The sequence below is a fragment of the Pelecanus crispus genome, chromosome 1, assembly GCF_030463565.1.
Source record: "Pelecanus crispus isolate bPelCri1 chromosome 1, bPelCri1.pri, whole genome shotgun sequence".
Taxonomy (NCBI): Eukaryota; Metazoa; Chordata; class Aves; order Pelecaniformes; family Pelecanidae; genus Pelecanus; species Pelecanus crispus.
Window position 1 is genome coordinate 56,513,425 of NC_134643.1, and position 22,815 is coordinate 56,536,239.

At 41.4% G+C, this 22,815-nt stretch overlaps 1 protein-coding gene across 1 annotated transcript in view; it reads right to left on the reverse strand.

Annotated features, from left to right (window-relative positions):
- Positions 1-22,815, reverse strand: part of GUCY2C (guanylate cyclase 2C) — a 47,074-nt gene that overhangs the window by 18,755 nt on the left and 5,504 nt on the right. The window contains exons 4-16 of the mRNA XM_075719943.1: positions 21,972-22,187; positions 19,430-19,551; positions 18,445-18,541; positions 15,644-15,758; positions 14,311-14,446; positions 12,008-12,093; positions 11,467-11,578; positions 7,083-7,164; positions 4,652-4,757; positions 4,050-4,112; positions 3,384-3,455; positions 2,328-2,432; positions 988-1,074 (exon numbers count right to left, since the gene is read on the reverse strand). Coding sequence (XP_075576058.1) covers positions 988-1,074; positions 2,328-2,432; positions 3,384-3,455; positions 4,050-4,112; positions 4,652-4,757; positions 7,083-7,164; positions 11,467-11,578; positions 12,008-12,093; positions 14,311-14,446; positions 15,644-15,758; positions 18,445-18,541; positions 19,430-19,551; positions 21,972-22,187 — 1,399 coding nt within the window. The remainder of the gene's footprint in view (positions 1-987; positions 1,075-2,327; positions 2,433-3,383; positions 3,456-4,049; positions 4,113-4,651; positions 4,758-7,082; positions 7,165-11,466; positions 11,579-12,007; positions 12,094-14,310; positions 14,447-15,643; positions 15,759-18,444; positions 18,542-19,429; positions 19,552-21,971; positions 22,188-22,815) is intronic.

Here is a 22,815-nt window from a genome sequence, read left to right on the forward strand (position 1 = left end):
ATGCTGAACGTTAACTGAACTTGAAAGTCATTAACAAGGCCAACAAACTGTGACAATTTGGATTAAGGGGGCTTTAATAAGGAGCAAGATTTTCAATATCTCTTTAGAACAGACACAGTGGAGTCATTCATCGTGGAGACCAAATCTGAACTGATGCTTGTAGGGAAATGGGAGGACTGTCCAACTGCAAACCAGCAATAGGAAGAGGAGAGCAGCTGAGCACTAGCAAAAAGGCAGAGGTAATTCTCTACATTACCTGCAGAGGTATAATGAATTATTATACCTGTGAAATATAAGGGTTCCGTAACTACCAGCTAAACAGATACAGGTCTGTAATGTAGAACAGAATTTCCTTTACTATTCATATTGAGTCTTCCTACCACAAGGACCTAAAACGTAAAGATCTGTTGAAAGCTACTGAAAACAGCATTGGTTTCTGTACCGGATGAATTTCTTCCCTCTTGAACTGCCTAAAATAGATAGCTCTGGTTTCTAGTTTCTCACTCTAATGAGTGAGAAAATCAGGATGCAAAATAAACAGTTTATTTAGAAAAAGTTTACCCTGTCTCTGGATACAAATTGGAATAATTCCATCATTTTGAAAAACCACAATTTTCCTTTATACGCCTTACCTGAGGCCAGAGAGCAGTGTGTTTTGCACGTCTTGTGACTGCACAGGCCCTACTAACCAGAGCCACTGGTCAACCGATTGTAACCCTCTGATCTTTGGGTCACATTTCTTTGGGGCATACTTTATTTGTTTATTTATAAATAGCCCAAAGCCACCTCTGGCTCCCATTTCCCCCTTCAGTTTGAGAGCCACTGGCTCCTCCTGCTTCATACACCTATCCCCAGAGGAGGAGAGTGGAAAGGCATACATCCTCTAGCAAGGAAAGGAGAAGACCATGAGAGCTGCCCTTCTCCAGAGGATCCATTTTGCAAGACAGGACAGGTTGATTAACATTGCACTGTCAGCAGCCCGCTTACCTTGGCAATATCGTACATGACAGAGATTTTAAATTCCCAGTCCATGAATGTGCCATCAGGGTAGGAGATTTTATCATTTAAAACATCCTGTGAAGAGAAGAAAAGAGTGGTTCTAAGCTGCATCAGGGAAAAATGAGAAGATATGAGTATCTAAATCACACAGCCTTTCAACCAGTGACTGAAAGAGGTAGCCCTTCATTTTTTATAGGGAGTACATGCACTAGAGCAGGAGTTGACTCAGAAAACAGGGAATATGAAATATATTTTAAGTTTACACAGACCTAGAAAACTGAGGACTCCAGAAAAGAGGGGTTTGTGTAATTAAAGGTAAACAGTGAATTTGCTTTTAAAGCTGAGTCTTTAATAAAGCAAAGTATCTGAGACAGAAATGGGCAAGGTGTGCAAGAGGAAAGGAAAAGCATTTCTGTGATTTGTGCTCACAGTCCATTTCCTACCAATTTACTCATGGCCTTATAAGTTCAAAGTAGACTGTTCCTTTATCTTAAAGTGCCAGTCATTCACAGTTCTTCCAGCCACTATGATTTCTGTTGCTAAAAGTAAACCTCCATGAGTATGCCAGTTTACAAGAAAAGAACTAGAGATAGAGCTGTTATTTTGCTGCCTGGCTGTGAGTTTGTTCCAGAGACCACTGCTACTGATGAGAGTCTTTGTATGAACTCAGAAGTAAAGACAATGTGTGCCTGCAGAAGAGCTGATGCCACCATTACTTCATTATTAGCACTGAAATAATATTGGTAGTTATAAACCATAAGTCTTTCCATAAGTCTTGCCAGGCATCAATTTACCATTTCTTTTTATAAACAGAAATGAAGGGCTGTTGTCCCTTACAGCACAGGATTTGCCATATTCCAGCCTCAAACTGTTTGTCCCTTATTAATATGGAATATATTCTTTTCTCTATCCTTTCATGCTCTGGGGGCACTGTGTGGTCCACAAGGTCATCAGCAGAGACAACAGCTGCAGCTTGGAAAATTAAGAAAATATTATATCCTATATGCTCCCAATAGGGAATGCAATACAAATACTGGCTGTTGCTGTTGCTGTTGCCTGGGCAGAGCTCTGCCTGTATTTTTCCTTGCTTGCACCTCATCTCATCTCTGGCTGCTGAGAACCGTCAAACTGATGGCAGCTGCAGCAGCACCTGGGGAAGGCTGGAGAGAACCAAACAAGGAAGAGGGAACTTGGAGTCAGAAACCTGCCACCACTTGCTCAGTTGATGGCTACTGCATGAGGGCCAGAGACACAGAGATGGGGATTTTTTTTTCTTGCTTTGAAATTTGATAATTTGGGGGTGGAAGGAGACCTGCAAAATTCTTTACCCGCAGAGAACCTCTTTCGCAGTACTCAATCACCCCAAAGATCATGGTGTCTATCTTCACGGTGCCATAGAACTTGGTCAGGTTGTAATAATCAATCTGTAGGAGCTAGAGCAGAAACATTGCATCTGTTTTTAAAAGCAATCATTGTTAGTACAGAAACACAGGTCAAGGATATTTGTGTGATATGGCTTTTTATCTTAGGCCCTGATAAAGTGTATGAGTTTCCTTTAAACCAGTGTGTACTAAGGCACTGAGTGAAGTGCTTGAAGGCATTTGTCGTTCCAGAGCCTTCTGGATTAGGGAGATAAGAGTGGCTGCTGTTAGATACTGCAAGTTAATTCCAGAGCCCACTATAATCTCCATTATTGCCTCTCTACTCAAACCTCCCAGTTGACCAGAATAGCCATTACGAGTGACAGAATGTTGTGAATCAGTCAGTAAATGAGCAAGTAATAAAAATTTAATGATGCTGCATGATATTATGGACTTTGTCCATTTATATAGACAACTGTAGTTTACTTTGAGGTATTTTTAGAGCTTATTGAATCCACAGTATAGCTGTGTTTTGTAAAAAGGAAAGCTATTCATTCAAAAAAGATGCAGTACTGCAGCCAAATTCATCTCTCATGTTGGAAGAGTCTGTATGCACAAGTCAGCAGAGAGTTACTTATATTTAAAGAGCTGCACTTGGCATTCAATAAGAAGATTTAACTACAACATTCTGCTACTAATGAATTAGCATGATATGAGCAAAAAGAGTGCATTGCCTTTTAGCATCAGCTATAAAAATGTATTTAGCAAGGCCATATGACAGAGCATGAATTACTTCATTCATCCTCAGCTCCACTGGCATACAGTTGAGACTCCGAACTGCTGATGAGATCACACACACAAAGAGAAAGTTCACCAAGCAATATCCTTTGAGGAACTCATTACCCATCCACCTCACAAACACGCACAAGCATATGGCTGTTGGAGTCAACAGGGGAAAGCAATGACTTCACTCATAGGCTACATTCCACCCTGCAGTGTCCACTTGCTACGTGCAACAGTTACCTTGTTCAGTTCTATTTTTTGCTTCTCTGAGAAATTACCATCGCTGTTTTTGAGATCCTTTAGGATCACCACCTGAAGAAAAAATAACAGAGGGAAAAAAATCATAGGTTTAGTACAACAGCAATTCATCCTTTTCTAAGAAATGTCCATACAAAGAAATACTTCAGAAACACCTGCCTACTGCTTCACTGTTGGAGTTTCAGTTAATCAGCTAATAAGTATTGGAGTTATATTTCTTTCAAAAGATTTACCAGATAGATAGGAACTACTTAGAACTGTCAATGATGCAAATTTTAACTCAACATGAATATATCTCAGTCAGGCAGATAGCTCTACTGAATGTACAAGAATTGCCATGTAAATGGCCTGTCCTCTATTAATCCATTAATCTCCTTGGTACCAAGATGTATCGGATGTCTAGTCCCTCTTTGCTTCTGTGCTTCTGGACTAGGCTAGGGGTTCATGGAGTCTAATATTTTGCCTTCCTTCGGTAAGCAAAATGCAAAGCACCTGATAGGGAATGAATGGCTTATTCCTTCCATAAGATCAAGCTATTTTGCAAGGTCAGGAGAGGTGGGATTATCTCTGGAGAGGAACAACCTCCTCCCAGAAAGAGCCCTCCTAAACTGGGGAAGGGAGTGTGGCCACTGAGTGCAGTCAGATTACCTTCTTGTCATATTTGCCTTGACGCAGTCTCTGGGTGGTGTCACGTCTCTTATCTTCATCGATCTGAGAACAAAGAAGAAGAACTAACTTGCAATTATCACCTACTCCCCAGGTGGCAGATCCAGAGAGATAAGTAATGTCAGTGTGTGCCACACAGAGAAGCATAAGCCTCTCTCTCTAGGGAGTGCCACTACATGCCACAGAAAGTGTGGGACATCCATGCCGCTCCCACAGCTGCTGGGGACTCCGCCTGCTGCTTGCATGCTCTTGGGCGTTACAGAGGCATAACAAAGCACAGGGAAATAATTTGTAACAGTGGTGCTGTGGAAGAGATTGGAAATCAATACACAGCCCATTCCCCCACCACAAAATGAGCTTTACTGTTGGGAAACAAATATATTCTATTAGGGAGCAATAGATGGGGAATAATCTCTTTTTAGTTCAATACAGCAAGTGCAGGTTAAAAATAAATAATTTTAACAGATCTTAGTTCTACCAGAGCCATAGCCTGCGTTGTAGTTGGAGCATGCCAACACCCCAGCATTGATGGTCTTTAGAAGACAGAATCCAAGACCCAGCTTCAGGCATCGTGCTTCTCTTACCTTCAAACTAATATGACTTGTCTCACTGGTCTCCAGAGGCAAGATTTCCTCAGGCGGTATATGGGACCATTTCTTGCACCGACGCTCATTATCTCTCCTGTACTTCCTGCAAAACGAGCAAACTTGTTCAGAATATCCTCCCAGTGAACCGAAACCTGCAACAGGAGATTAGGACAGGGAAGCTTCCAGTGTCAGGATGACACAAGGATGGAGTGTCAGGTGGGCAAGGCTTGAGCACAAGCCCTGTGGCTCTCATACAGTTTTCCAGTTTGAGGCTGCTGTAATTCCTCTAGCTTTGGGAAAGCCTAAATACTCATTCAACTCCATAGACATAGCAGAAGAACAGAACAGATTTAGCAGAACAAATGCTAGGCTATTGCTAGAGTCTCAAGGGAGGTCAGAACAATTTAAAGCACAAAGGGCTGTCTGGATTTTATACAGTCTTCTCTGTGATATTGAATGTACTCTGAAGGGAGGTCCTACAAACAAATGCAAGACAAAGGAAGTCCTGGCATGAACATTGGATGGTAAGAACTGGTGTGAATACAATGCCAGGAGAGGAGGTAACAACAGTGTCGGGATGAGATGCCTTTTTGTGCATGTCCCTTGTATTCTGCACATTTTGTAAAAATGAGGGAAGAGCCCTCAGAATGGGGAGAAGGAAACTGCTGTCTCCCTTGTAGAACTTCAGAGCAGACACTGTCTTCTCTTAGAGAAAAGCTGCAAGACAACGAGCACCCATCAAACTACTCGCTTACCTGTGCAAGTTCTTCCTCTATTAAAAAAACACAGGACTGGCTGGAGAGACTGCAGGGGAATCCCAACACCCTGATGACTGCTGGCAGATGCTCCAAATGGGAGAACCCATGGTATTGACTAATAACACAAATATTCCCTTTTGCAACATACTTTAACTCTCACATGTATAAGAAAAGGGAGACCAGTAATTGTGGTAAGAACTGTTTTTCTCAGTTCATTCTCATAAGCTCTGTTGCACCACCAGGACACACTGCAATTCAAACTGGTATCAGCTGGTGATTAGTACATATCAAACTGAATGAAAATCTACTAGGTCTAATATTTAGTTATGTGTTTTTCAGGACTTTGCCTTTTTACTTAGCAGTCAAAACTACACAGGGAGGTGGGATAGTTCAAGTGTCCCAGAAACTTGGGAGATAAAGAAGGAATAACGAGGCATTTTGTTCATTTTCATAGCTGAGTCTCTCTTCTTCACTTCTTCAGGTAGCAATTATAGTTGAGAAGTTTGCAATTACTTCAACACTAAAAAGGCAAACTTTATTCTAAAAAATCCTCAGGAATCTCTTCTATATTTGATGCTTGGGAATATTACAGTGCTATGTATACAATAATAGTCTAATCAATTAAACAGAATCTTTAGACTTTATGCATCTGCAAATATGGAAGAGTACAGAACATTTTACAACAAGTCCAAACTGTCTCCAGACAAATTTTTAACAATTTTCATAGCCATTACGATCTTTACCTGTCTGTTTATATGTTAGTGCTTAGATGTGGCAATGATTAGCTCTTCCATTTCTTGAGAACAACTGGATGTGTGAGTTGCATACCTTCATCTTTGATTTTTCCTTCATGGAAAACTTTAGTTAGCAAGGCAGATTGGTCTACTCAAAGTAAGAGAGCCTGGGTAGCATCTGTTTCTAATCAAGTTTTCTTAAGACCTGATTTTCTCACTTTTTGTGAAGTTCTCTGATATATAGCAAAGAGGGATGCTGAGCCACTGAAAACAGATGCACAGGTAAGACTTTTTTTTTTTAAATATGAAAGAAAACCATATACTTCAGAAAGGGGGTGGCATTTCTTCCAGCAAAAGGAGACATCATTGATTTCTATTTCTCCTTTTTCCATCATGGTAAAGCTGAACTGTGTTATACTTATGAAATTCTAGCTGTTCAAAAAGTCAGTATGTGAGTCTGACTGAGTCAGAGGAAACTGAAAGACAGGATGGATCCATGCAATGAAAACACCAAAATCTCATGGTGTTTTGATTCCTACAGTGACTCAAGACAAATACCTCCTTCTAGACTGAACCTTTGTGTTACCAATAGGTTAAAGAAACGTAAGTGAACCCCAAGTAAGCTAAAGATGGGCAGTAAGTGGAAAAAATTTGAAGACTGGTCTGAGACATATGTTTCTGTGTATGTATAGGAATCTGCCTTTTGGCAGATGCAAAAACTCTGAGTCTTGCTGCATCTTCTCCCTTGGTTATTAACCTGGCATAACAACACTATGGATGCAAACATTACTTGGCATATACTAAAGAGGTCACACTGAGGGCAACCACCCAGGTATGTAAGGTAAGCTAATGAATGGCTCTTCAGGGAGAGATCAAAGGCATTGCCCTAGGAGGAAAACTGTTCAAGGACAAACAGAGGACCAAAGGGGTTGGTACCTTAGAATCAGCAAAGAGATGATCAGAACCAGAATCACAATTCCTGTAAGTGTAAAGACGGCAATGGTCAAGATGTGTGGGCCTGTAGAAAAGAAAAATTGAAACATAAACAACCTGGCAGAGGACACTGAAAAACAATATTATATTTAAGAAATTACCCTCACCCTCACATGTGCAAGTCACAGTAGCTGAGCAGGGATATTCTTTGGTCACATCCAAATTGAGAGGCTTTGGTAAAGTTCAGCACTGCCTAGAGATCACATGGGCCTGCCTCTTTCACTGCGGGATGAAGCATGACCTGGAGCACTGCAGTCTTACATCCCCACTGAAGCATGGGCACTCTATAGAGACACCCAGGTGGGAGGTTGAATTTAAAGGCACTAAATCTCACATCAGCTCAGCAACAGAGTTTCCAGGTGTTCTCCTCTTTAAAAACAAACTAGGGTAGTCCAGGAATAAAGCTGTCTTTTCTTTGTAACCCCATTTTAAAAAATGAAGCAGCCAAATTTCTCCTTTCAGTAACTTCTTCAGAGTGGATGGTGGAGGCAAACCTTGGGTACAACTCTCTGTGGGATAGGGGTGTCAATGTGGCAAGCAGTTGACCATTTGAAATCAGAGTCACTGGCAGGCAGGAAACATTGTTTTCCCACAGCATACCCAGGGCTTAATGCAAAATGGGCCCTTCATTGACTTCTTTGGATAAGGCTTTCTCTGAACTGGGGAACAAAAGTTTGATCCCCACAGTTTTTATCATTGAACGCAATACTTAGTGATGACTTTCTGATTAAGGCTTTATAATGTATGTCTTTTCCTTTCCAGTCCTGCTGGGTACCCACCCAGTCAGAAAGACATGCCTCTTTGACAGTGAATTTTCCACAACTACCCATACCTTTGTCACTCGGAGTCTTTACTGATATAATTTGCTTCAGGATGGGATACATCTGAAGACCACAGCTTCCACCCCAAATTTCAGCTGATACAGAGTACAGCCACTTGTGGATTTGAAAGGCATTTCTCACAAAAACTTGTTATCCAAGAAGAGGTCAAGATGAAAATCATGGTACAGCTTTTAACATATACGGACTTTTCAACATTTTGCACCTGGGTTCTCCCTTTACTGGCCCAGTTGTTTAAAGTGATTCTGTAGCTGTTGTAGACAGAGCTTTGGAGACTGTGGGCTCATTTCTGAACACATCTGTAGACACTGTGTTGGGTTGACAAGTGGTACTGAGTGGGCTCTACTCTTCCATATGAAATTCATATGCTATAGAGGGAAATTAATCCGGTGCAGCTGCCAGATTAGTATCCTTGGAAGCTGCCAGGTGCCAAACAATTTGAAAATCAGGCTGTTCAGGCATCTGAGGACTTAGACCCAAAATCACAGAGCACACGAGGGTCCTAGTCCTGAGCAGGCAGGCAGAACTGGCGAGGCTGGGAACTGATTGTTTAAGGTTGTAATTTTTATTGTCTTAATGTGGAAAAGCGAACTGAAGCCTGCCTTGGGTCAGTTCTTGGAGCTCAGGGGTACTGAGAAGGAAAGTTGCAGCCACCAACTTCCTTTGAAGACCAACAGGCCATTAGTGCAGAGTTTCATCTGGTGGCCACACATCTAGAGTGTACCTACTCTACTGAGTAAGTTTCTCAGGCAAAGAAGGCAGAGCAAAATCTAGTTTTGCAGATTGCCATGTTGGTTATGGATAGTAAAAGAGCCGAGCCACTCAGCCTTACTGACGCTAATGCACTTCTGCATGTGCCCAGAAACAGAAATAAAGGCACACAGGAAAACAGTAATTAATAGTATAAATAAATTAATAAATAACTAAAGTTACAAGACACATGCTAGCTGCCTCCAGAATCAAACACCAGCTGGGCAGGGATTTTGAACATACCAATTTAAGTGTCTGCCTCTGACATATAATTCTGTTTAGGAACTCTGGATTTTGGACCCAGCTTTCTGGCTTTGATTTTTTGCTCTGTGTACCACGTCTCCTCACCTTCCTTTTGCGTGTTCATTCCAGCATCAGTATCAGGGCCTCCTAGTAACTTAGTATTAATCTGATGCTCTCCATTGAAAACTGTCAGTACTACCATTTCCCTCCACCAAGGAAGGACATTAAGTTACCGCTAAAAAATGACATATACATGACAACGTACAAAGCCATTTCCTACGAATTCTCTAAAGCTTAAGCTTTGTGAATAGTGGCTTGCAGCTTAATCATCAGCAGCTTGAAGTTGCCCGTGGAAGCGCTCCGTGACTGCAATTTCCCGTTTCTGAGGCTCTGCTACCACCTCCTGGCTCTTAGTATTACAACACACAAAGGCGGAGTGCTCACGAATTGACTGTTTTCAGGTCCTCTGGAACCAGAAATGTTTGTGTATTGAAGGCTGACCTTATCCATGTTTAGAGTGAGGGTTCAAACTTTCTGAATAATGGCAAAATGTGGATGAAGCCCCTTTTTTTAAGGGATGCCAAGAGGAAGGAGGGTAGCAGAACCGGGTCAGCTGTTCTCAATTACCAGCTTAGGAAGGAGCAGGGCTCCGTTTGCTGTGTTTGTTCACCTCCCTGGAGGAAAAAACATGGTTGGAAAGTTTTGACTGGCTTTGGCTATACTTAAACTTACTCAAACTTTGGCCACAAAAAGTTGCCCTTTGGGGTAATATATTTGTTTAGAATCCCACTGAATCATAGAATCATAAAATCGTTTAGGTTGGAAAAGACCTTTAAGATCATCCAGTCCAACCATTAACCTACACTACCAAGTCCACACTAAACCAATCAAGGGTAGACTAGACTAAACCATGTCCCAAAGTGCCACATCTACCCGTTTTTTGAACACTTCCAGGGATGGTGACTCCACCACCTCTCTGGGCAGCCCGTTCCAATTCTTGACCACCCTTTCCGTAAAGAAATTTTTCCTAATTTCCAACCTAAACCTCCCCTGGCGCAGCTTGAGCCCATTTCCTCTCGTCCTATCGCTAACTACATGGGAGAAGAGACCAACACCCACCTCACTACAACCTCCTTTCAGGTAGTTGTAGAGAGCGATAAGGTCTCCTCTCAGCCTCCTCTTCTCCAAGCTAAACAACCCCAGTTCCCTCACTGAAGGAAGGTTTGTTTGTAAAAACTGTGAAAACAAAATAATCAAGTGAATGTTAAGCTACTAGTTTGCAGACACTGGCTTTCTGCAATTCCCAAACATTTTTCTTTTGCTCTTGTACAGCAGCTTCAAACAAGTATGTGCTCAGGGGAATGTTTTGAAGATACAGAAATCCTGTGACAACACAGTGTTGCTGGGGCCAAGGGATGAATAGAATGGGACTGGAACAACACTGAGAAGGCCGGGGCCAAGCAGCAAGGCCTAATTTGAAGCCAACTGATTTACTTTGCTGAGGAATAAAAGTGTTTGAATCCATGTACCACCTTATTGTGAATGGACTTTTAATTATCAGAATGTGTTTGCTCCTCCAATTACTGGTTTGCACTGTAATATTCTCTAGTGGAGGTAAGCGGTACAGCAAACTGATGGAGGCCTTTAGCAGAGACCTTTAACAGCAGCACCTTCGGACACTCACTAATGGGAATGACTCAGGTGAAAACTAACCCACTGTGCACTAACCCTTGCAACCAGCACAACTGCAATAATCTTTATCCAGCATATCATACCCTGAAGAATATACCTTTCCATTGCCAATGACCCTGTGGCAGCAGGCTGACAAGGCTGTACTCTGCTATGCTGAATTACAAGGGGATTCAACTGTTCCATCCAGGAATTCAAAAGAAAAGGAAGTGGTGATTTCTGGGATTTCAGATTTAAAGTTTGAGTGAAGATAGAGCAGTAACTTAGTTTCCCATTGTCTTTCTGCAAGGAGCCAGCTCATCTAAGAGACCCCCTCCAAAGAAGCACCCTGAAGCTGCACAGTGCTATGGCTTCTCCCCGGCTCCCTACAACAAGGATAAAGGGGCAAGCAGAAGCCACCGTGCTGCATCAGCGATACAGAAATGCAGAGTCGGATAACTCATCATAACCTTAACTCTGCTGCCTTTCCTGAATAGTCTTTCAAACAATTCACACCACCACCATCTTCTAGTGAAGGCTTTATGCTCTTCCAAAGCATGCCATGGTATTCCCCACACTCACTGGTACAGTGTGGAGTCTATGAAAGACTTAGTAGCGCCTAAACAGAAATGCAGGCTTAGAACTGGGCTCGATGCAGAGAACATGGGGGACTGGGGCAGAGGAAGGAAAGATGCTGTTCTGCCCCCAGCTCCTGGTGTCACTGGCTGGGGGCAGTGTGAACGTAGCGTGCTGGATTGCACAGCAGGTGGATCTTAGAACTGTGTGACTTGTCTTTGAAGAAGACGTAGGTTTAATGAGTGTCTCACCAGTGCCTGGAGTATCACTGGGCAGCTTGTGGTTCTTCCAGACAAAATCAGGACTGGTAGTCATCATGCGTGTCTCATTCTTGTGAGTGTTGAAATACAGAAGAGTTCTGAACTATGGGTGTAGGAGGGAAGAAATGCAGTCAGCAGCTGTGCTCTCCCTCTTTTGTCCCTTGCTTCAAACTACCCTTAATAAATGCATTGCCCAAACTCAAATTCTTGCTCTTTCTGCTACAATGGTGCATTCCCGAACTTAGCCATATGTTTGGCTGCCATATTCTTCCTCATTCCTCCCCTCTCTCTGAAAAGAAATGCATCAGTCCCACAAAATACCAGCTGCATTTCACTTATTGAATCACCAGATGACATCAATCCTGTCAGTCTCCAGCACGCCTCTCATGACACCCTCCTGGCATGCACAACATGCCTTGGCACACCACCACTTCTGCTGTAGTTATTTTCATCATTCTTATGCAATAGTACAGGGCATTTTGTTTCTCCTTTCATATATAAGGTCAAACAGTTGCTCCCTGGATATACGTACATTATTTGCAGTCTGTGACGTGTACAGCAGGGTCAAATTGGTATCAATGTCCCCAAATTCATCTAGAGTCACAGGACCCAGTACACCTGTGGACACAAGGAATTAGTCAGAGGGCTTGCATTCTCAGAAACATGAACACATGGCAGGGAGGATGGGATAAATAAAAGGATTTCTGTTTCTCAGGATATTTTTCTTCTTCATGTACATGCCAGAACACATACCAGCTTAGTGTGGCACTACTTCTCCCTTAATAGCATGCTACATTTTCTATACAAAATCCAGTAAAAGGTGTTGAACTGACTGGACTGAAGAGGAAAGTCTCCCTCTAGCTATAAAAAAATGTATTTGTCAGGTTTCTTCAGCATACCAAGAATGTCAGTGTAACCTCACTTGAAGGGACCATTTCAGAAGTGAAAAGGGAAATTGCCTGTTTCCACCTGCAGTTTGAATCTATCAGCAAGGAAGGAAATGCAGGGATACTTTCACTCCCCTTACTCTTTTGAGAGCTACTTGCTTGGCTCTAGTAATATTATTTTAACCAGGTTCTTTTCCCTTTTGCCTCTTGCCTCTGTATGTCAGCAAATACGCAGATTGAGAAATTGCCTATGTAGCACAGTCCAAGGATTTTAAGGTGGAACTTCCTAAGTCACTGAGCATGGCTTGACTTTGCTTTCATGAACTCAGTCATTTCAACAGCAGCACAAGCTTAGCCAATACCCACCACCCCTGAAAGTCTCATCTTCATTTTTTCCCTTCTTTTTTCAGGAGTCTTTTTGATCAGCTTCAGATTGCTCTTTTGCTGCTGTTGCCGATGACTTATTTTATTTTTCCTAAAGTTCAGTATCATCATTATTTTAGTTCAGGAATTATCTTCTCCCTTTTCACCTCAAAAACTGATGCTAAGTTTTTCATGGTCCACCTTCTTAATATCAACATAATTATTGTATTGACTCCCTACTCTACCAGCCTCTAGCACAAGAAGGAATGAAGGTGGTTCAAGACCTTTCACTTTTAGGATTTTTTTTTAAAAACTAAACCTGTAACTAATGTGGAGCATTACAGTGCAAGATTTATTTTGGATATGTAAAAAAGTTTGTGCAACTTACCTCTCAAATTCAGAATGAAACTGAAGAGATGAGTATAACTGATATTCAAAAAAGGATGCTGTCTCCAGGAGGAATTAGTAAACTCTATTTTGCGAGGTTTGGGATACCATGGTTAAAGCAAAGATAAGCCCAGAACCTGTTAGGCCATATTAGGAAAATCTGGGAAACTTCTGCACACGTGTTTGCTGAAAGCAGGTGGGACATAAACACAAAGATCTGAGTCGTTCTTTTGGTACAGATGGCTGATGTGAAGTAACAGCTGGGACTGTGCTCCCAGAGAGGTAATGTTGTCACTTCTTTGTGTAAGTATTGCCTCTGACTTTTCCTAATGATCAAATTCTATGATTTTAAGCCCGTGGCCTACAAAAGCCCACTGGTGCTAGACAATCTGTGAGAGGAACAAGAAAGTTGACTAAGAAGAGCCAACCCACTGCCAGCTGGCTTACAGTCACGCTGCAGGCACCCAGGCCTACAATGGCTTTGTAAACTGGGAAAAGGTTGAAACTACTTCATTAAAGCTTAGCTAAGTGGACTTCAGAGTCATTTTGAACATAAATCATATTTCATACATACTGGCCCCAAGTCAAGACTAGACCTTTGGGGGAAAGCCTAGAAATACCACTATCAAAAATTAACAGCCTGAATGCCAGGTTGCTTCTTGAGGAAGCACGGACTCTGAAACCCACCTATATGCTTCACTCTTCCAGCTCCTTTCTCATTCTCCAAATAGTGTCCCTATAGAGAGTTCAGCTCTTTGTCAAAAGAATGACGCCAGGTTCAGGTCCTCATCCCTGTCCTCCATCTCTGCTGGCTGCGAAGCTCTGTGTCTCCTCCTTTCCCCCATCCCTTCTTAGGCAGCAATATTCTTTAAATGTGCTTTGTACTTCAGAAAGGAGCCTGGTCCTCAAACAGTCTGTTGCTAATTGCAATGTTTCAAATTATCATCATTTTGACTTTCTACCTCTTCTGTGTTGCATGCACTGAGATGATTCTGCACAACTGCTGTGTAGTGCTTCTGCTAATACTGAAGATAGCATCCTTGGAAAAAATGATAGAAAAAGAAAAAAGTGGGAATAAAACTCATTGAAGGGCTTGGACTTGTTTAGTGTGGAAGTGGCTTATCCTAAGAGTGCTTTAAAACAAATTTCTTTCCCCTCATCAATTTAATGAACCCTGCACAGGATGTACTTTTTATACCTTCAAAAGTGGTATTTCGGAATTCATTGATGAAACTGACAGGTGACACTGTGGTCTGGGAGGAGATAAATTTCTTCAGAATATGTCCAAACAGCAAGACTGCATTAAAATAGCCAACAACAAAGTCATCTTCTATCTAGAACAGGAGAAAAAGAAAAACAGCAATTTGAGAGTTCATGTTTCTGCCTTAAAACTACTATATCTGTGGTGGCCTCCATTTGGCAAAAACTCCAGCATGGAAGACCAGAATCTGCTGAACACTGAGTGAGTAGATGGGAAATGCCGCATCAGCATTCTCACTTGGAAAAATAAAGGTAAACAAAATATATTTTTGGTGTATGAAGACAAGGAGGTGGTGAAAACTTATTAGGCCAATGTAAAGCTCTGGCATGCTGATGCTGATGCAAAGGATTCAAGAAATTCTACATTGTAGGTTCTGGACAGGTCTGCTCAGTGGGACCCAAAGCCATTGGCTTTGGATTAGACTTTCTGTGCAGATAATCCGGTGTGGTGCCAGCAAATCTGGGCTTCCAGATGGCCACAGCTCAGGGGCAAGGAGATGTGCCAGAATTTCCAGCAGCCTGCCATAGAGCTGGCACTCAAAAAGTGTTGAGCCCAGGCTGGGGGATCTGGAAGCCCTGTAAATCCAGCCAGAAGCTTCAGGCTGCCTGCCGGAGAGCTGGAGCTCAAAGCCACAAATCCTGGGAGAAACTCTACGTGTAGAGTCTGATTCCTGGGCAGACAGCAGGAGTATCAGTTTCACGAAGCAGATACAGGGTTTGCATAGTTTCTGCTTTTCAGGAAATTAAAAAAATACATATTTCCTACAGAAAAAAAAAAGTTCCTGTTTTTGAAGTTTAACTGGAAAGGTCCTGGACAGAAACAGCAATGGTTGCCACCACTTATACATATCTGCAGTCAACAATTATTGCTTCTGAACTTTCCATGCGCACATCTCGATTACACGTATAGATCTTCCTTCAGTGATGCCTTGCAGCTACATATAAGATTGTCAGTCACTCAGAAGCAGAATCAGAAGGCCATGTACCTATAAGTCTCCCTCATGCGCCATGAACATGACACTTGCAGACCAAATTAAAAGCTTGAGCTGAACTTCACAAAGCAGGAATATGAGACCCTGCATGTTTGCCTTATGATACTATATTTTTACATCATTAGAGCAGGACAAAATGTCATCCTGCGACAATGTAAGAAAATGTCAGCATAGGAGCATGATGGGGGAAGATTACAGCTGCATTTTTAGTTTTCATTTCCTAGTGCATTAACATGAATGAACTGAATGCAATAATCAGATATAAAATAGTGTGGTTACCAGGGCGTCATCCTCAGTCTTTATGGTATTGAAGCTGTAATTAGCTGGTGGCAGAGTCAGGACAAGTACATTCCTCATGTAACGGTCCGAGTTGTTGTTCCTGAAGTATGTGTTACTGCAAAGCAAATCACAAGAACCCCATGAACAATCAGCAACAGGAGCAGTGGTAACCATGACAGAATCACTCTTCTCTTCCCAGCAGCACTGTTATTTAACAGATTAAAGCAGTAGTTCTAAAAATAAAATTTCATCATGGACAAAACTCTTTATGTTGTTCATTCCCCGATGCCAGCTTCTGTGCTTAACTACATTAAAAGGTAATATCAAAGAGATCTGGCAATCTGAAACTCAAAGGTTGCAGTGAATTATTGTTATTATTGTAACTGTTTGGTTTCTGTCCAGTTTGTTTCTTCTTTCAAGCAGCAGTTTATATTTATTAAAACTGAGTCTCTTCTTGGAATCCACAGTACTGCAATCTGTAGTTTCTTCATGTTATTGTGCGTGTTTCTGACCTCTTCTGCATTCTTTTGCATGTTCCTCTAATTTTGATATTTCCTGCTAGAACTGATCACATTAGGATTTGCACTAAAAGCATTTAACAGGAGGGAAGGAAACAATCAGAGAGGGGCAGAGAGCAGATTATTGATTAATTTGCTTAATTCAGTGAGCTAAGAAAATCAGACAAAACTATGTGAACTTGAAAACTATGCTAAAACAAGCTGAAAAGGTTGTAGCTTTCAGGTATCTTTGGTTTCGTCACTCTGACAGGCCATCTGGAAGTGCTTCAGAATTGGCAACCACAGGATTCACATTACAGAGGAATTTAGCAATAGATATTAGTGTCAAGTGGCAGCGTCTGCCATTGCTATAGCTAGATTGATTAAAAAAAATGTATAAGCTTTCTCTCATTATTCGTGTTTGATCATCCTTTTATTTTTTCAGTCAGTACTGTATTAAGAATTTTTGGAGACCACAGGCTCCACTCCACAGCCATCAGATGGGATTCTGACACCAGAGCCTTGTCCCTGCCTTTCCCAGAACCTTCTGACATTTACATTGCACTTTTCACCCTGAAGAATTTCAAAGTGCTTTTCATTCAGGCTTGGACTGAACTAGCCAGGTGAAAAGGAAATTTCATTAGACTCCACCAGACTGGATAATCCTACAGCATCCCACCTCCCCTGAGGGAGGCTTAAACACTGTATTTGTGCCCTGGCTTCCAGAGGGCTCACAGCTGAAGAAAATTTAAAACCATCACTTTGTCTGAGGGACTGGACTCCTGGAGAAGCATGGGACCTTGCCTACTGTCTTCTCCTACAGCTTGAGTTTGGATCTAACACATGTGTCTGTATTTTGTTTCCATTTTAAGAAGAACATGATTTGAGCTATTCAGCAAAATCAGGGGTATGTAGCAAATTTAAGGAGGGCAGCATATAAAATGGGTTGAGGCAGCTGGGTATACCAGAAGGATGCATATCACAGCAGAGAAGCCCCTAATCACCCTCACCTATTATGAGGCAACAACCATACATGCAACACCAGTAAGTAAAAGCACTCACGTACGTAGTCCCCATTGTGCATTTGCAAAGAAACAGGAATTGTGGCCAGTTGCCTCAGGAAAAGCAACTAGTGCCTGGATAAAGTGGTGGAAAGTCTAAAGCTCTTAGAGGCACTTCTGAAACATATGTATGGTGAACTTGAAAGTGTACAGGACAGAGAAGACCCTGTTAGAACTTGAACCACAAGCTTCCGTTTGGACCCAAAGGTTAAATGACTGAAGTCATTAATCCAAAGTGCCTCAGCCCTGCCCTGTCAAGGTCAGCTTTAGATGTGAGGGCTGGGAAGTCCCACAGGCGCTGGAATTTTGTGGATTCTTTTGCTACATCAACAGTGAAATAAGTAAGATCAAGACATGGGCACATACATTTGCCTTGTGATCATCCATACCATTAAGCTGCCAGCACAGTCCTGGGCATGGGTCTGGTCTAAGCCAACTAGCTTTCTCACAGACTGTGACTTGCTACAGTGACTGGAGCCATACCGAAAAAGCAGTTTGGGTATCTACACTTCGCCATACGGGTGTGAGCTGTGCTGTGTCACTTAGGCTTAGGACCAGAGATCAGCTCTCGGTCCTCATATACAGACAAAGCTTTTGAGGCTACCATTGATAAGGCCAGTTTATGTCAGTCCTCATCCATAAAGATTTTGTAATTAGTAATATAAAGATTACATTGAACAACAGAAAACTTAGGTTGTGTACTAAGAAATATCTCTAAAAAGTTAGATTAATGTAGTTATAAAGATGTTGAAGTGACAGTTATAAAGTGGAAGATTTATAAAGTGGAAGAGCCAGTTGTACGATCCTTTTAAATCATTTAAAAATGGAATAAACGGAGCCTAGAAAAATATACTGTAAGCCACATTTACATAATTGTCTGTTTGGGCAGAGTGTATGAAAAATGTACAATATCTCATATGAACAGCTCATGACCATTTTGACTTTGGACTCTGTGGTTCTCTCATGGCTTCCTGCACTGAGGAGTCCACAGGATGATGTTAACCCTACCTGCTCTGTCACTGCCTTAGAAAAATATTATGTGAACTAAAGGGGATGTTGTAGAGGTTATGCTATGAACACTAAGCAGCTTAGATAAATGGCAAGACATGAGGAAAGATGGTAATGGAAAACATTTTATGAGAGAGCATTTCTTCAACAAAACAGTTTCACTCAGACTATTTCCATTATCTCTATCCTTCAGCAAAGTGCAGAGAAAAGAGGAAAAGCAAAGGTGATACTTTACTTGAAGAGATCTATCAGGATGATAACAATGTCCTTATCCACTTCCCCCGTCCCTAGGTCTGTCCTGACGTCAGCTGGAGAGCCACACATGATGATCACTACAGATTGGGCAAAAATGGAGACAGATTGGTGAAAGGTACAGACAAGAAGAGGACATTTGCCTGCTCCCCGATGCTTGAGTAGCAGACAGTAGAGCCATGCTGGGCTAAGGCACATTACCTGCAGTGTGCTGCGACCCAGGCACAGAGATACAGCCTCTCTGCAGTAAGACTGGGATATTTGAGGGAAAGTGGTAAAAGGTGACTCAACCTGCACCATTTTCTGTCTGATAGCACCATTTTCTGTCTGATGGCACCAGAACACTACCATTATCTCACTCAAATAAGCATTAGCAGTTCTGATGCAATACAGGCTACTGAATATGAATATTTCTAAGTTAAATGCCACTCAAATAGTACTTCCATTGGCTTACTTATTACTCTAGCACTCACTTGGCCTGCTGAAGTGAGGTGCTTAGTCTTAGGAGAAGATGAGGTATTTACTCATCCATTTTTCTACTGTAGATGGATCACTTCCAGAAGAAGTGCCCCTTGATGGCACAAATGAGGCCCATATATGTACCAGGGCTGCAAACATATTAATGGTAGAGAGCTAAGCATTCTTGTAGTATCTAAGACCCTTCTTAGGAGGAGTTGTGATTCCTGGATTTCTGAATCTTTCACAAAACAGGGCTTGTTCCTAGATGGGATAATTCACCCCAAAAGCTCTCTGGAACCAGGATGTTCCCCCATATTTTATGGGGATGGAGAGAGGAATCTAGGAACTTTGTGCCATTTTACGTTTGCCTCCATGTGAAATGGTATATCTGTGTTTCTCCACCAATTCCGTGGAAAGACTATCCCTAAAATGTAACTAAGGGGTAGGTCTGATTTCCTGGGAAAAGCAACTTACCTGAAGGGGAGGGTTCACCCTCAGCCCCCCCTTACCATTGCTTTTTCTTTTTGGATCTTTCACAGTTCTTTTAAGCTGCTCTGGAGTCCTTAAAATCTCCTTGAACTTCAGTTTTTCAGAGAAGTGTGTGATTCCAGCATCTAGCGCATTCATGTACCTGACACAAGGGAGCACAGATATTGTCAGAAAATTGCTAACTCCTCACATTCTCCTAAATAAGCCAAAATGCGAGATAGGCTGTTTACAGCACACAAGAGTGTTTGTAAGGCAGTATGGAACATTTTTTTCTGCAGCAACAGAAGAGAGAAAATCAATACAGGGCATGAAAGACTTAGAAGTGTTTGGAAAGTCACCCAGAGGTATTTGAGCCTGGTTGTACAAAGGATGGGTTTGGAGAATACAATGATGTAATAAGACATTAACAGTTAAGAAAAGAAATCAGGGATATGGGGAAATTACAGCAAGTGAGACTAACTGGGAAGCAGAGTCAGGAAGCTGCTGTTTTAAGACATCAGTGGTAATCTTAGAAGACACATGTGAAGGTTCAAAGTAGTAAATGGGAACTGCAGAAAGAACTGAGATAAAAAATACACATGTACCCTGACTGTGAGAGAAGCAAAGCAGGGAAAGTAGCAACAAAAAAACCCTATACTAAGTCAGTTAAAACTTGAAGGCGAAAAATGAGGACAGCAAAAAAAACCCAACTGAGTAAAAGCTAGCTAAAAGATTAAGCAAAACCAGCCAACTCCTAAATTTTATTCTTGCCTCAACATGTTGTGTCTGAGAAGAGACATTCTGTGTGAAATAAAGTTAATGCAGAGAGAAAACCAAAAGAAATCTCTTTGTTTTGAAACTGCTTAACTTTTGATCTATCAACACTGAGATCCTGGTCCTATAAACTACTAAATATCTTTTGCTTCCCATTTTTTTCAGGAACAGAATCATTAACCATTAATTTACAGGAACATATGCATAGTTGAGACATAACCTGATGTTGCTATCACTGTGGGTATTCACTTATTTTTATACACATATGGGGAAAACAATTAGCCCATGCAGTATAACTTGTGCTTTAGCAAAAATGGATTTTTTAAATTAGACAGTCCAAAAACCTTCAAGCTGACAGTTTCTATTAAAGCAGAATGAGATACATTTTTACAACTATATTAGGATGAAAAATCGGTAAAGATACAAAATTAATTTAAAATTTTCTTATTAATTCAACAATAAAGAAAAGGACCTTGAACAATTCTGAAGTCATAAAGAAGGTCCTGAATGGAAGTATTAATAAAGACAAGGTAAGAAACACTTGGGAAATAACTTACATGCATTGACTTCCCTGACAGGTATGAAACCTGCAGGATTAAAGAGATTTAGCTAAAGTGTGTGTGCTGCATTGGCAATTATAACTGCAAACATGGAGAAACAGGGATTGTAGTAAGAGATAAGTGAAGTGCACTGATGTTTCAAAGCATCAAAGAGGTAATCGTAGCAATTACATCATGTGATCAAGTTGCTATCTATACTAAAAAAGAAGGGGGAAACAATAAAAGTCCCTAAATATCTACAAAACAGAGAACTGGAGATCAGTTTTTAGGCTGCTTAGTTCAGGGGGAAAAAAAAAAACCAAACCAAAACCACAAAAAAAACCTGTATACAAAGTATTCTGTAAGTACATGCTTATATCACTCTGAAGACAATACAGTCATAAATTTTGCTTAAAATTCTGCAAATTCCACAGGTTATAAATTGGAAAGATAAATAATAGTTATTGACATGAATTCTTGGCTGCCTTTGAGCTACATTTATACAATCAGTAGGAGAAATTAGATTTTTTTTTTTCAATTAATCAGCATTTTATATCCCAAAATTGGAAAAAAAATTCAAAGGAGCATAGAAACACTCACATGAGCTGAAAATTAAATGAGTCAATAATAGAAGAGTAATGATAAATATCAGTATATTAAAGAGACTATTTGACTAAAACAGCCCTTGATTTTAGGCAAGGAGAAAACCTAGCATTCTTGAGAATCAAGCACGGGCTGATGTTTCAGGTCACAAAGTGAAAACTGTCTCCTTTGCTCTGAACTGGCGAGAGCGTAGCTTAAACTCTGAATCATTGGGGGTCATTTTGTTCAAAGAAAGATACAGTTTGAAATTTGGAGATGTTTTGGAGTAACAATAGTGCCCACAGATTGAAGCTATTAATGTGGAGAAACATTACAAGAACTGGATAAGACCCCTGACCTAAAAAGGCATCTGTGGAGAGCCTGATAGAGGAGCCTCTCTATTTACATCAAGGATGCAGTAAACAGGTATTTCTAGCAGGGACAACATGTGGGCTATGCTGTCCACAAGAAAAGCCAAGGCTTGAGGATACTTAAAAGTAGACTGAGTAAAACATTCAGATATGCAGTACAGCTAAAGGGTATAATTCATCTTTTCCTTCTCTCATTCCTTGGTAGCCATAAGGCATCTCCCAAAATACAGGACTCAAAGGACAGCTTGTAAGAACTATGCCTGAGGATGGAGATGGAGTTTATCAACAGCCAGGTCAGAGATGGATCCGGATCTTACCAGAGGCATGCCTCTGAGTTTTCATTCCTCTTGTAAATGTAGGCAGATTCCCAGGCTGTGGTTTTGAATGGCAGCTGAGATTCTTTCCAGAAATAATAGAAGAATTCATTCACTTTCCTGGCTGGGGTCAGAAGGCGGGTTAGGTTTACTTTGTAGTCACAGGACAGTCCAAAACTCCCTACAGAGATCAGAGGCAGGCTCAGTATTGTTCCAACTCTGATGGGAGAGACAAGAGGACAAGTCTTGAATGGATTGCTGTTGCACCAAGGCGCTACCACATGATTTCCATCCTCAGCTCCCTCTCCTCTTGCTCCCTGCAATAGTTCAACACCAATTTGAACCTGAAAGAGAAGGCTTCTCAAGAACACAAGCAGAAGTCAGTATTGGCACTGAAAAGCCCTGTTCAACTGGTCCAGGCAGCTTCTCTCACTGCCCTCAATTCCCCGTGCCCTTTTGGGTACCATGCACCATTTCAGCCTAATGGCTGTGACAGGAGTCCTAAGGCTCAAGGACCCATCCAATTCTGCTCCCCGGCTGCCATTAACATGGGATGGATTTGATCTCTTTATTGGGGGAGTGCTGGAGGGTGACAGCTTTTTGCCATCAAAAAAGCTTTACTTCTACAACTCAAAGGAAAAGTCTTTTAGTTCCACTATGGCATATTTTAGGAGCTGTACAACAGCAGCAGTCAGGGAGAAAAACTAAAGCAACCATCTGCTGGCAGGGAATTTGTAAAACAAAGGTATTTTTTATCCACAGAGACATTAAGATTTAAGGATAAAAGTATCTTCCTAGATGCTGCAATCTTATCAGACTAGACTCAAAATATTTTAGTTCTTGTATG